The 15,683-nt window shown below is 41.8% G+C and overlaps 1 protein-coding gene and 1 pseudogene across 1 annotated transcript; both read right to left on the reverse strand.

The window, feature by feature from the left end:
* Positions 1-2,616: 2,616 nt before the first annotated feature.
* LOC137940855 (uncharacterized) lies at positions 2,617-9,258 on the reverse strand (annotated as a pseudogene).
* A 3,825-nt stretch (positions 9,259-13,083) lies between these two features.
* LOC137941964 (E3 ubiquitin-protein ligase RHA2A-like) lies at positions 13,084-13,957 on the reverse strand. The gene has a single exon (XM_068787605.1). It carries the CDS (start codon positions 13,802-13,804, stop codon positions 13,322-13,324), a length of 483 nt encoding a protein of 160 aa, XP_068643706.1. The 5' UTR covers positions 13,805-13,957; the 3' UTR covers positions 13,084-13,321.
* Positions 13,958-15,683: the final 1,726 nt, after the last annotated feature.

Raw genomic sequence — 15,683 nt, forward strand, 5'->3', positions numbered from 1 at the left:
CTATGTTCGAGCCGAGCTTGATTTAAATATTTTGACCCGAGCTTAGAGCCAAGCCTTATCTCGAGCCTAAAATTGTTATCGAGCTCGAGCCCAACGAGTTCGAGTCGAGCTTCGAGCCCAACGAGTTCGAGTCGAGCTTCGAGCCGAACTCGAGCCTCAACATACATTTAAAACTTTTCAAAAATTATATACCAAATAAAATATATATAAAATTATGTATACATTTTACATAAATTTGGACATAACCTATATATATAATACATGTATAAGATTGGGCATACTTAAAATTAAGTATAATGTATATATATAATACCTGTATAAAATTCGACATGATCTCTATATAAAATTGGGCATAATCAACATACATAATACCTGCATAAATACTCCATAAAATTATTTATACATTCCATAAACACTCCAATAAATTGTTTATATATTCCATAAAATAGTCTAAACACTCCATACACTGTATAATATTATAAATAAATTCCATACAATAATCAAACACAACAAAATTAAATGAAATATCATTATCAATTTACAATCACCCAAATAAAAATTATAAATCCATTATAAATTTACAAACTATAGTTATTTCTCTTTATGTTAGAAAATAATATACGTCTTTGCTTGAGCAAAATCTCCACCTATGACTAAAACAAAAAATAAAATTAGTTATTGTCAGATAAAAAAATACTCTTCCACTAGTAGTTACTTAATGTCATTAAAAATATTAAAATTACCATAATGAGAAAAACATGAAAAATCATGTAGCTGGTAGCATTATCTTTACACTCTTCTTCTCAGGCTGTAATCATAAAACAAAATTTTAATAAATAAAACTAGAAAATATCGCAATAAGTAATTAATCAAAGAAATTCACCTTTTGATTTTTCTTTATACCGTGAAGAGTCCGAACCCAACCAGTGTCACAAATCAAAGTTTGAAATGTATTTGGTACCAAGGAAAAACTATACGAGTCTATTACTTTACTACCAGCACTAAATAATGACTCTGAAGCTACTTTGGATATAAGAATTATAAGGGGGGTTAGTCAACAAACTTAAAATTTGAAGTTCATCTTCATCTCCTGCTTCAAATTCATTTAATTCCTCTACATGAAATTCAATTTCAAACTTGGTGTTAGTGTGGACAAGTTCATATACATTGGAAAACAGTTTCCAGTGTTAGTGCCCCAAAATAAGAAAAATATAAAAAACAAGAAAATGAGTAACTTATAATAGTATACTTAATTAAAACATAATATTTAAACCATAAATTAAGTAAAACAAACATGATTACAACACAAATAAGTAATTTAATGTGTAATTAATATATTAATTAATTAAATTAGATATTATATTATTTATTGATTGCTATTTATTATACATTAATACAATAATTACATGAGCCAATTAACTGTGTACAAGATTAATTATAAAAAATAAAAAAATAAACAAAAAAATTTGATCAAATGCTAACTTTAACATATTATATTTTTATGTATTATTGCATATTCCAGACAAAAAACAGGCTGAGAATAGGATTTGCAAGTTTTTTTTTTTTTATAAAAACCACACGTGCGAACTCACATGTGTGAACTGCACGTGCGAGTTCGCACGCTGTGTGGGACGGAGCGTCGAGGGAGGAAAAATAATCTCCCCCCCTCAGCTTAGGTCTCCGAAACTTTAGGTCTCCGGGGGTTCCCGTTCCGGCGAGAGCGGTGGCTGGCTGATTGGACGGCGGCACCAGGCGGTGGTAGGGGGTGACGACGACAGGAGAGGGTCCAGAATAGCCGCTCTAGTTGGGATACGACGAGGTGAGGGCGACGACGATGAGAGGCAAAGAAGGCGATGAGCGGGGGGAAGGATTAGGTGTGACGGCGGCGGAAGGGGCACCGGCGGAGAGAGGGAGAAGGGAGATGGAGGCCGAGAGAGGGAATTTCGGAGGAAAAAGAGAAGGGAAGGAGGAGACGAAGAGAGCAAGGGCGAGAGAGAGACCGAAGAAAAATTTCGGGAGAGAAAGAGCGAGGGCGGGAGAGAGACCGAAAATTTTTTTTTGGGAGAGGGACCCGATCCCGCCGCTAGTTAAATTAACGAGTCGGCTCGCGAGCCGACGAGCCTATTTCTGAGTTCGAGTTCGGCTCGAACTCGAAATATAACGAGTCGAACCGAGCCGAATACGAGCCGGCTCGGTTCGAAGCCACCCTGCGACAATACACCAAGATGGAGAAGAGAGGGAGAGCACGGGGGAGGGGGGTTGACACTAATGTATTTTGGCTCCATTTAACCCAGCGTAAGTGAAATATGCTGCGCACTAACACCGGAATTTTTTTTTCCGGTGTTAGGGTTTAGGGTTTAACACAACTTTAGACTACGTTAGTGGCAAAAATTTAAAGGGCACCCAAGAAAACTTAATTTTTTAATTATGAATTTTAGAAAAATCTACAATCTAAGATCTTATTAGTGCTGTGCTATTTCTGTTCCTCTTCTCATGCCTCAAATCCTCAGAAATCATGAAGCATTTCAAATTCCAGAAAAAAACTAATTAGGACACGAAGTCGACAGAAAATATTAAGAAACATGGACAACATTCGGTTGTACACTAAAATATACATCAGACGTCAAGACATACTTCGCATTCTCTCAGTTCCATGGTCTCTTCATCCTCCCTCCCAAGAAATTCGTGAAGCTTTCGCGTGTTATTACTCGAGGTGTCCAAGAAATAGAGCATAAAAGACACGAAGCAGCAGCACGCAAACATCGGGATTGGACCAAAGATCCAGAGGATGAGAGGGATGGAGAAATACATTGCTCTCAACCCGATAGATCACAAGAAGCTTCCTTGGTTAAGGGACCTGACGACGTACTCCAGAGAACCTTCCAAGTCTTTAGTAGGAGCCACTGGTATGAGAAAGCTTGTATGTGCGTAATATCTGATGGATTGAACGTTAAAGAAGAAGGCGATGAGAAAACAGAGTAAAAATGGTGAAGTATTTGATGGAAGCGGCGAGGGGGGGCAGTATTGCCGTAGATCAACAGAGCCGCCGTTGCGGAGTCCTTGGTTATGCTCACCACTACTCCAATGAGGAAACTAAGTGTGATTGCCGTTTATTAGAGTTTTAGAAACGAAAGAGCCGTTGCTCGTCGGGCTGGCGCAGTCGGGACGACGAAGACGAAACGACGAAGATGGTTGAATCATAAAAATTCAAAATATTTCTGTTACCTCTGTTTTCAATTACATGTATCTTTATACATTAAGGAAAGGGAAAAGGGTAAAATGGTAAATTACAAAAATGAATTCATAAATAAAATAATTACATTCTAATACTCCCCCTCAAGGTGGCTTGTAAATATCCTTGATAGTCATCTTGGACAACAAAGAAAAAAGTTGGGTAGAAGGAAGAGGTTTAGTGAACATGTTGGCTAACTGGTTCTGAGAACGAATGGGAAGTAACTTGAGGGCACCCGAAGTGACCCGTTCACGAACAAAATGACAATCGATCTCAATATGTTTTGTACGCTCATGGAATGTGGGGTTTGAAGCAATATGAATCGCAACTTGATTGTCGCAATAGAGCAATGCAGGAGATGCAATCTTGACTTGAAAATCATGAAGAAGTTGCTGCAGCCAAATAATTTCACTGGCAGTAGAAGAAAGAGCCCGATATTCAGCCTCGGCGGAGGAGCGAGAGACGGTGGTCTGCTTTTTGGCCTTCCAAGAGACCAAAGAATCCCCAATGAAGATGCAAAAACCTGTAGTAGATCGGCGAGAATCAAGGCATGATCTCCAATCAGCATCGGAGTAAGCGCGTACCTGCAAGGAAGAAGTAGAAGAAAACAACAAACCTTGACCAGGGTTGGTCTTGAGATAACAAAGCAGGTGATATACTGCCTGGAGATGAGGAAGGCGGGGTTGGGCCACAAATTGAGTGAGCTTGTGAACGGCAAAAGTAATGTCAGGGCGAGATAAAGTGAGATAGATAAGTTTCCCAACAAGCCGTCGATAGTGGGTTATATCAGGAAGCAGGTCACCATCAGTGGTAGTTAAATGAAGTTTGGGATCCATGGGAACATTAGTGGGTTTACAAGCTAGGTAACCCGAGTCTTCAAGTAATTGTAATGTGTGGACTGAGCAATTTCAAGACCAAGGAAGTGCTTAAGACAACCAAGATCCTTGAGCTTGAACTGAGTATGCAGAAATTGTTTGAGCTCAGCAATAACACTAGAGGAAGGTCCAGTAAGGATGATATCATCCACATAAACCAATAGTGCAACAAAGGAGGAACCATGGCCTTTGGTGAATAGAGAGTAATCGGATTTTGATTGGAGAAAGCCAAAATTGATTAAAACATGAGAAAATTTGGAATACCATTGCCGCGAAGCTTGTTTGAGACCATAAAGAGACTTGTGAAGTTTGCAAACGAGTCGACGGTGAGATGAAGGGAACTCCCCCTGTCTAAGGTAGCCAAGAGGGAGATCCATATAGATCTCTTCAAAAAGATCACCGTTTAAGAACGCATTGTTGACATCAAGTTGAGCTAGATGCCAATGATGAGAGGCGACAAGGGCAAGAAGAACCTTCACAGTGACCAATTTGGCCACAGGAGAAAAAGTGTCAACAAAATCTAAACCTTCTTGTTGTGTGTAGCCTTTGGCTACCAAACGAGTCTTATAGCGCTCAAGAGAACCATCAGATTTAAGCTTAATTTTATATATCCATTTGCAACCAATGGTATGTTTATCAGGAGGCAGAGAAGTGACGGTCCAGGTTTTGTTGGCTTCCAGAGCATTCAATTCGTCCCTCATAGCTAACCTCCATTCAGGGCACTTCACAGCTTGGTGATAGTATTGGGGTTCAATTTTAGCAGAGACATTGAGTGCAAACTGTCTGTGCGAATCAGAAAGTGAATGATAAGAGAGGTAGTTAGAGATCGGATAAGACGTAGAGGGTAAAACAGATGGAGAGGAACCAGCAAGTAAATTGCAGTGATAATCTTGCAGATAATGAGGTGGATGGATCGTCCGAGTAGATTTGTGAAGGGAAGTACCTGTAGATGTGGAAGGAACAAGCAATGGAAGATTATGAGTGGGAATATCAGCAACGGGAGCATCATAGCTAGCTGGTGAATCATAAATAGGGGAAGAATCAAGTTCTGGGAGAGAAGGAGGTTGGATGAAGGAGTGGGGCAGAACCAAATCAGGAAAGGGATCAAGAACTGTATTGGAATGGGTGATGGTATGAAAAGGGAAAACTTCCTCATGGAACGCTGCATCTCTAGAGATAAAAACATGTTTGGTCTCCACATCGTAGAATTTATATCCTTTCACACCAGCTAGATAACCAAGAAACACACAAACTCGAGCACGAGGGTGGAACTTAGTTCGATGAGCAGCTAAGGTGGAAACAAAAGCTAAACAACTAAAGACGCGAAAAGAGGGATAATCAGGAGCGGTGTTGTATAGCAAATGAAAAGGCGTGTTGTTTCGCAAGAGAGGAGAAGGAGTTCGATTAATCAAGAAAACCGCGGTAAGAATGCATTCTGTCCAAAAAGAGACTGGAATTCGGGATTGGAAGAATAGTGATCGAGCCACATTCAAAAGGTGTTGATGTTTTCTTTCAACAACTGAGTTTTGCTGAGGTCTTTCAACACAGGAAAACTGGTGCAAGACTCCTTGAGCTTGAAAAAATTCAACAAAAGATAACTCGGGGGCATTGTCAGATCGGAAAACTTTGATTTTAGCATTAAACTGAGTAAAAACCATTTTAAAGAAACGCAGTATCACGGAGATAGCATCAGATTTAGTCTTTAATAGATAGATCCAAGTAAATCGAGTGCAATCATCAACAAGCGTTAAGAAGAAACGATGGCCAGTGTGAGAAACAGTCTGATAGGGTCCCCATATATCACAGTGCACAAGATCAAAAGGAAATTTTGATAAGTTATTGTGAGACGCAAAAGATAGTCTACGTTGTTTAGCAAGAGGACAAATATAACAAGGATCTGATTTATGTAATTTAGTTACATCGCAGTTCAACTGATCCTTCAAAAATTCAAGTCGCTGGAAAGAAATGTGTCCTAGCCTATTATGCCAAACATGGGCTGAAACATTGTTAACAAAAACATGAGAAACAGAATGCAAATTTTGAGCACTGAGGACATAGAGATCTTGGACTTTGTCACCCTTGCCAATCGTCCTCTGGGTGGATAGATCCTGGATAACAAAACAATCAGGAAGGAAACTTACAGTAAGTCCAGAGTCAGTAACTAAAGCACTAACAGAGATCAAGTTGAATTTGAATTGAGGAACAAATAGTACGTTTTTAAGCACAAGGTGAGGATGCAATTTAATATCACCAGCATGATGGACTAAGAGTTGAGTATTATTGGGTAAAGTAACTGTAGTGTGAGGGATAGCATGCAAGGAAACAAACACAGGAGCGTGAGAGCAAATATGTCGAGTAGCTCCTGAGTCGATAATCCATGAGTGAGGTGAAGAAATTAAAGGATTTAAGGATACAGAAAAACAAATACCTGCCACGCAGTTGGATGTAGAAGATTCCGGAGCAGTGGTGACTTGTGCGGAGCTACTCAGATGTGTGGAAAGCATAGACACGAGTTGCTGGAACTGGGCGGAGTCAAGATTCTGCATGAGACTCCCAACAGAAGTAGAACCGGGGCTATCAGCAGCAATAGAAACTTGATGAGCAGCAGCATGAGAATGTTGCGTGGGTTTGGAGGCAGGTCCAGTCGGATAGCTATGGATCTTGAAGCACCGAGCAATAGTATGGCCAACAAGCTTACAATGAGTACAATAATACTTATCTTTGTTCGGATTCCGGGGAGCATGGTAATTCTGATTTCGGGAAGTATTGGGGTTCGGATTTCGGGGAGCACTGTAAGTTGAGTGAGATTTCTGAGAGGCTTGTGGGCCAGGTTTAAGAACGTCGGTTTGCCCAGATTTAAACGCAAAGGCCATTGTGTCGGTGGGGGTGTGCGAACTCGAGGCATAAGGGTTCCGCCGTTGTTGTTCCTCTTGGACAACCAGAGAAAAAACCCGATTAAGAGGAGGCATCGGATCCATGAGAAGCAGCTGACCACGAACGTGGAAGAAAGAGTCATCAAGGCCCATCAAGAAGGACATGACATACTCCATGTTGTGGTAATCAATAAGGTCCTTAATGCCACCACAACATTTGCCACAGGAGCAATGAGGGCGGTAATTGTTCAGTTCTTCCCAAAGGGTCGTCAGCTTCGTGAAATAAGGGCTAACAGAATCCTTGTCTTGGCGCAAGTTCATCAATTCTCGTTTAAGTTGAAAAATACGCGGACCGTTGCGTTGTTGATAACGATCCCGAAGAGTGAGCCAAATTTCGCGGGCAGAGGCAGCAAACATAACACTCGCAGATATTTCCTTGGAAACCGAATTTAAAATCCAAGATATGACAATATGGTTATTCCGGGTCCAGTCGTTGAGCAAAGGGGGATCAGCACTTTGAGGTTCAGGTATGGAACCATCAATAAATCCCACTTTGTTTTTCATGGATAAGGCGAGGGTCATTGCACAGCTCCAACTGGTGTAATTTTCACCGATAAGTAATTGCGAGACAAGAACTTGCCCGGGGCTGTCTGAATGGTGAAGAAAATAGGGGTTCGATGGTTCGTCAAAAGTGGAACGAGTCAAACTGGTACGAAGACCAGAACCGGAAACACCCGTCGATGAATAAGTCTCCATTAAGCCCCCAAGGAAAAATCTCCAAAGAAATGAAAGTCTTGTAGAATTCAACAAAAAAATGTGATCAACAAAGATACCACAGCACACCTCTCGCCCAACCACAAAGGTCCAGAAAAAAAACAAAAATGAAATAAAAATAATAATAATAATAAATAAAAATAATAATAATAATAATAATAAAAACACACCTCTCGGCCAATCTAGAGGCAAAGACGTCCAGAGAGCACGAGCTCTCGGCCAAACCAAAAAAAAATTACACCTCTCGGCCAATCAGAGGCAAATCACCCCTTACGGCAACGGCGCCAGAGCACCACTACCAAAAACCGAATTTCACGGCAATGGCGCTATCTCGCCGAGAAAAAAAAGAGGCCGAAGTCTGTCGAGAAAAACAAAATTTTGGGGGGGACGACGAAATCTAACCTTTTTTTGTCGGAAGATCCGCCGAAATAGAGAGCTGAAGTCAGCCACTGCCAGAAAGGGTCTAGGCAATAGCTGAAGCCAGTCGCCGGGAATAGGTCACCGAGGACCGTTGCCGAAAAAAAAGGTCGCCGAAATGGACGAGAGAAGGCCCGCCGGCCGAAAATATTCAGAGGATGAGGATCATCCGCTCTGATACCATATTAGAGTTTTAGGAATGAAAGAGCCGTTGCTCGTCGGGTTGGCGCAGTCGGGACGATGAAGACGAAACGACGAAGATGGTTGAATCGTAAAAATTCAAAATATTTCCGTTACCTCTGTTTTCAATTACATGTATCTTTATACATTAAGGAAAGGGAAAAAGGGTAAAATGGTAAATTAAAAAAATAATTTAATAAATAAAATAATTACATTCTAATACCGTTGTTGCCAACAGGGTTGAGGCCGTCATGCTGTTTCGAATTGTTTGGATCGCAACACCTGCATTCTTCAGGGGATCCTGACACAAATTTATGGTATTATCATAAATCGAGTTTACTTCATCTGGTTGTCTTCTTCTGAATGCTGGCTCCCATGTTAAAAAGCCTGAATTAGAAAAAGCTAACGAAGAACTAAATATTTTTTCCTTGCCTCTGCTTAGTGTTGTAAGAGATACAAATAATATATGAAGATTATATAAAGCTTTAATCTTGCTATTCACAGGAGTGAGACATTAGCGCTGTTAGGAACCTACATACTGCCAATCAGAAAGGGCAAAACACGCAAAAAAAAAAAAAAAAAACTGAAATAGCACAGCACTCGTGTTACAACAAGAAAGAGATGAAGTTAACCATAAAATCTATCGGTTCAGTTCCAATTCTGTACAGAAAGAAGAAAGAGAACAGAAGCATAATCGTAGAGAGCGAAGGAAGCAGGAGCTCACAGTCATCATGACCTTGACCCATCGTTCTCTGGAGAGGGCGTTGAGACCTATAAATGTGACCAAGAATAGACACAAGTGGTAAGTCGACATGATTAAAAGGCCCAATGGAACTAAAACAAAATCCTGGAGCCTCTCCTCCATCATCACAGAGTTGATTCGATTTCCTTTATCTCTTTCTTCTTCCTTTCTACACCAAAATGGGTGATCTGCAGCAAATGGTTATTATCTCGGTATTATTTCAGTAAGGATGATACGTGGCTGAATATTAGTGCCATCAGCCAGCCACGCGCGCCTAGGCCGCACGCTGAGCCTCCCGCCCGCATATCTCCGTCTGCAGATGAAGATTTATAGTACTGCCAAGTAGAAAGACTATTTGGACGTGAAAGAACTTGTCTTTGCCGCAAAATTCAACGACACTTGGCCTAGTAGCATACTGGTGATTGTGAATTTGATATTAAAATCAAAGGTAATTTGCTACCAGTCATACGAAGAAGTTGAAACGGTTGATCTCCAACTACAAGTCTTCTCACTCCACGCATCCATCACTGTTTACATAAATACAAAAGAATCAGCAATACCTCTCTGCAACTGCTCACCTTACCATGACAGCCAGCAGCCACCTCCTCCAGGCCCATCGCCTGTACCGCTTCCAGGTCCAAAGTATCCACCTCCTCCTCCTCAACCAGCCGGTCCTCCTCCTCCACCTCTGGGACCAAGGCTCCATTTAATCCCTTCGCAACGCCACCACATTATTGTCCACCAGCACCACCTTATTAGAGATAAAAAGATTGAAACAGTAGAAAACTTCAGTGTAATGCTTTTATGTTTGCAATAAAGTCTTTGCCCCTACTGTGATTATATTTGTTTTGTTATGACAACCCTTAATTTGTCTGGTTTGGATGGCTTCAACGTCAACTCAGAAAATCTTTAATTTAGAATGAGGACAGAATCACGCAACACATCCAGCTTCCCGCACAAGAAATTCGCAAACAGATGCGATGAACCTTACTACCTTGCTGCCAAAGGCTTAAAACCAGTCGTGGAGACATCTGTATAAATGCGGAAGTGGCCAAGCCGTTTCAAGGGATAGAATTTGGACACCATCTACTGGGCATCGAATTTTGCGGTTGTTCATTTAAGTATTCACAACTGTGAAGAATTGAGTCAAGGAAAAGACCCTGGATGCTCTTTTAAGGATTCTTCCCATGTCGTCAGAACATTTAAAAACGTTTCCTTCGAGTCTGATCCTCTCACGTGAATCTAGCAATCCAGACAGAATTGTCGCTTTAACGTTCACGTGGGGTCAATTACTGCGGCTCGACTGTTTAGTTCTTTACTGTCTTAATATGCACTTGAACGATGCATGGATCGTAAGTAAACGTGCTTTCCCTCGTACTGACGATCAGTTTTACTACGTCTGCTTGATACGTTGAAACTATATCCAGAGATTTGGTCACTATCTTCTTCCTCGCTATCCTGCAGCAAATTTAACCTCCAGAATTTGCCATTGATCGGATTTAAAAGGCGAAGGTCTAAAACCAGCATTACGTGCGCCCGCCTGACTGGTCCAAAATGTGAGCGGAAAAAAGGAAAGAAACCAGCGATGATAATCACGACAAGTTTTCTGGTTGAGTCCTGCGGACATCGATCGATTTCATGGGTTGTTCGTAGAAAAGGGAAAAGAGGCGTACTCGAGTTGTTCAGCAGCCACAAAACAATCTTCAAGTACGCGTATTTCATTCCACTAGCTTCTCTTCCGGGACTTATTTATATCGTCACCCTCGGAACGAACGACTAAACACACCTTATTCTACCCAAAAAAAAAGGTCTAGATTCAACAGAAGGCATCCAGTGTCATGACCCATCGCCATCGTCACCATCTCCTTTTCCTCCACCTCCACGACCTCCTACCACCACCGATACCTCATGCACCCTTCTCCTCCAGGTAGAAGGATCTGGTTTTGCCTCTGCAGAAGAGACAAGCCATCTATGCGATGGCCTTTGAATAGAGAGGCTAGTATACGATACGAAACCATTTTGGTCCTTAGACGATGAAACTTTAAGAGCTGAAGGCTGCCATGTGAAGGAGACTTCAATTCCCCACGAAACTCAACGAATGGCTGTGACATTCCATGCTTTTTCTCCGTGTTGGGCAAACAGCATTTGTTGATGGTCCCGAACCACTCGTCCTTGCGAGGACCTGCTTTTCCGAGTTGGTGACCATCAATTTAACGGCGACGAAGAATACAATCCGTTCCAGCCCATTCTTATGGCCTCCACTAGGAAGTCAGGCGCATTGCTTACCGGCGATTTCGCTTAGAAAACGATTTACGGAAGATAGGTGTGTGGAATTATAGCGTTAGTTGTATTGATGTGATGGGATGAAAGAAAACTCCCTGTTTTGGTAAGCTTCACGATGGAGACCAATCGAATTTTAATTGTATTTTCCGTCAAAAAGGGAGGAAAGGAGATGAAAAGAATGACGCAAGGGAAAGAGATAATTGAGGGGAAAGAGCAGAAGTTTGCTTGGTCATCCAAGAATCCTAGTCGTAGCCATTAACAACGATCACCAGTCAGCTCTTCCTTCATCCAATATCGTTACAACCAAGCTTTGATAAGAACTGAAGCCTACCATACATAAGACCCACTTAAAATTTAATTCTTCTTCAGTGAACAGATCTCCACAGTTAACTTTTTCTTGTACGAATATTAGGAAAAATTCTATTCATTCACAGTTCTTGACCAACTTTCAGAAGAAATATCTACTAGATATGCTTTGAGCATAGAAGAAAACTAACGTAATTTTGTAATGGAAAGGAGAAACCTGAAAAAAGCTACTGGGTGGAGGAGAGCTCAAGAGGAATCAATGAAATGTGCACAGAGCAGTGTGATCTGCAATCATTTTTCCAACAAAAAATAAGCTACACGTAGATTATGGAACAAACTTCTGGACTGATATCCAGTACAAGAATAGCACAACCCAATTTGGTGGTTGCCACTTTGCTCCTATCTAGCATATCTAAGCATGTACTTTGTTGGTCATGTGGCAGGAAGCACTTGTATCCAATATCCAAGGGACAGATTGTGTTGAAGAAGATGTCACACCTGACACATAATCTGATGAAACGGTTGGTTTAGAACCAATAAAAAGGGTGTACCACCATTCATGGGTGAGACCTGGAATGGGTCTCATGATGTCATTTTGAGCAACTAAAGTAGTGAGCTTCCGCTGGAAAACCTGGGGCAATTGAGTAGACGGAAGAGCCTCTTGCTTGCCTATGTTGTACTAGTCAAAATGCTTATATTTTTTGTCGCCTTTTTTTTTTTTATTGCAATGGTCACATTTTGGCCTAAAAGAGTTCTGAAGGAATTGGACTTGGTAAATACTCAAGCAAAAAATGCTCATTGAAATCATCTTACATGTGTGCAAATTTTGTATAGGTGATGCCATTATGTAGGCTCTTGTCAAGTGAAACACTGGATTAACATACCTCTGGAGCAAAATAAAGTGGGAAAGGCAGGAGGCAGAACAAAAAAAGTAAAACGAGGTCCTGAGTGACCACCATCATTGCCAACATCATGTACCATGATCATGTAAGTCACACTTCACATCAACGAAAGAAAGAAAAAGGACCCCAAAGCTGCAAATTCCTTTAGCCCCAAAAGAGAAGCATGCAACGGATAAAAGAAAAATAAAGGTAAATGTGTCGCTGAAGATTGGAGACTCGTTAGAATACATGAACAAATCATGCATTTAACTCTCACGGCGTCCTCCACCTTGCATGTTGCCCAATTAAAGCTGTTGACAGTTCCCATCTTCGATGCAGTTCCTTTAATTAAATGGAAGAAGCATACAATTGATCCCCCGAGAGGGAGATATATTCCCAAACTGTGGCTTTCTTTCTGGAAAAAAAAGTGATTCTTGGTAGTAGCGTGTATGTGCAAGAGGAGTAAGGAACAAGGAAACACGAAGAGACGCAACGACCCAAAAACAACAATTATCATCTGTCCATCGAATCCCTCTCTCTTTATTCACAAAAAGAGCTGAATTTACATCAGTAAAAAGTAACCAAAAATAGCTCTTCAAAAAAGAAAAACAAGGACGGAACAGCCCTACAAGGCAGTAGTCAAATTACAAAAAACATATCGGCATATATCTCAATAAAAAGGAAGATTAAAAAACATTTTTTTCACATCGCCCCCACCTCACCACAATGAACAGAAGGATGTAGACCTGTAATCATCATCATCGAGAGGAGACGAGTTCGCCGGTAAGCTGGCGCTCCGTACCAGCGATGCGGTCCTCTGAGACAAGGGGCGCCCGGCAGAGCGGGCAATTAAGGTTGCAGAGATCGAACCAACCGTCCAAACACCCTCGATGAAAAACGTGTGAGCAGCCCAATTTGCGAACCTGCTCGCCTTCCCTCAACCGGCACAAGCACACCATACAGTCGAGTTCGAGGCCTTCTTCCTGGAAATCGAAGACCTGGTGGACGTTGAGCTTCTCGGCAAGGACAATCAAACCAGCAAGGCCTGAACCCACCTGGCCCAGCAGCTCCGCCCCTCCCACGGCCTCGGTCTGCTCGAATCTCGACATAGAAATACCCATTGATTGGAGGAAGTGGCAGAGCACAGATCGGAGGAAGGCGACACAATTGGCAAGGAGGGCAACGAGGAGGAGAGGAATCGAATCGGAGGAGACGTCGTTGAGATCGCTACAAAGACCCATTTTTCTCAACCTATTTTTGAGAGAGAGAGAATTTTTCCCTTGTCTTCAAAACCTTCCTTCTCCCTCCGTTGTGTTTCGAGCTCTTCCTAGTGTGTATCTCCGAGGCGGTGAAGTGATAGAGAAGAGAGGAAGGGGGGGTTCTGATGAGTAGAGGAAGACGCGGTCCAGCACTACTAATAAATGGGAATGTGAGTTTCACTTTTTTAATGACTTCTAGGGTTTTCGAGTCGCTGTAATGCCCTCGTGCGCGTGGGACCCCCACCGCGGAGAAGACGAAGAAGATGGTGTTTACAGCGACACCGATCGTTTAACAATTTAGATCAGATAATTAACTCTCCGACAGACACTAATTGTGGCGGGGCTTCAAAGTTTGAAGTCTCTCCAATATTTATCTAGACTCCTGTGGCGTAAGTGTGAGAAGCAGGTGATGAGCCTTGCGGAGACGGTCCGGGTCCGGGTCCGGGCCCTTGTTGGGCATCCAAGGTTCCGGTGGAGAGTTTGATAGACTTGAATGCTGACGTGAGGTTTCGCTAATCGCAATTCGCAGGTGGGGCAAGTGAGGTCTTTGGATGACTGCTCATAGAAAGAAAACACGACCGAGGATTTGTCCCGGTCCGGAGTTTCCAAATTCCAATTCCGACGGGCCACAGTCTTAGCTCCGTGAAATTGAATGTCGGCTCGGTCTGGAGAACGTCGAAACAGATCTCATTTCTCCACCTTCCCTTTGTTCATCGATCATTTTTATTTTGATTAGTTCCTAATTTGTAGGGATTTGTTTCTTGAAAAATGGGTTCCCCGCCCCACACCGGGTCCAACTCCGCTTCGCACCGTAGCTGTTTTCCGCGATTTGGAAATGTCTGTCAGGTTTGACGTCTAGTGGTGAAGTGGTGTTTTCTGTGGGACGCTAATCGGTCCGGAAGTGGTCCTCCCTTCCGATATCATATAAAATCCACGGCTCGGCTCTGCGATTCGGGATTGAGACCCAAATTGCGATTAGTCGGATTAGGCGGGGCACTGTCCGATACTCCTACCGAGTCACCTAGTAAAGGTGTTTTTCTGATCTAACTCAACCTATTTTCGTTATCTAAGGCGAGTCGGGTATTCGGGAACAATCCGTTAAACTAGGGTCATCTTGTTGAAGTTACGAGTTGACCCCCCTGATAAAATCTCCAGACACGGATAAACACAGAATAAAGCATGTCAGCAACCACTTGTAGGGCGTGGCCCCACCATCTTGACCTCTCAAGGGACCCAGATAATTTGAAATTACTGCGCCCACCACCTGTCTTCTTAAAGGACGATCGAGTATTATAAAATTATTTATTTATTTATAATTCGACTAAAAATAAAAATAAAAATAAAAATAAAAAATACAAAACGGTAATCTGCATTATTAAATTAGAAACAGAGGGCCAACAATTAAGGAAGGACAGAGGAAGAGGAGAAGAAGAAGATTTATCATGATCCTCACGCCACCGATAAGGGGTTAAAGGGGTCAGGATTAAGGAAACAAGGGAGAAAGACCAGAAAATTATGAGCTTTAAGAGAGAGAAGAAGAAGATGCTTCAAAGATTTTGCGTATCCACCGACCAACATTTTAATTTCACATCAGACATGCACATGAACCTGCATCCGGTTTCGTTATTATTATCCTTCCCTTCTCATGAATGCTAATCTCAGTTCAATTATGGAACAGGAAATCATGCTTTATACTCAGAAACTAGAAAGTCTCACACATATTTTCGTGAGTTGATGCCCACAGAGAAACGATAAAAAAACTAAGATACCCCCAACTTGAGACCATTTTTCTGTTCCTTCCTGCATGGAAGAACAACAAATTGGACTGATTTTTTTATTATTAAAAATATAACCTTCTTGA

Source organism: Aristolochia californica, unplaced genomic scaffold (genome assembly GCF_029961685.1).
Source record: "Aristolochia californica isolate CCGP_79_NKW_82.1479 unplaced genomic scaffold, dmAriCali1.0.hap1 SCAF_9, whole genome shotgun sequence".
NCBI lineage: Eukaryota > Viridiplantae > Streptophyta > Magnoliopsida > Piperales > Aristolochiaceae > Aristolochia > Aristolochia californica.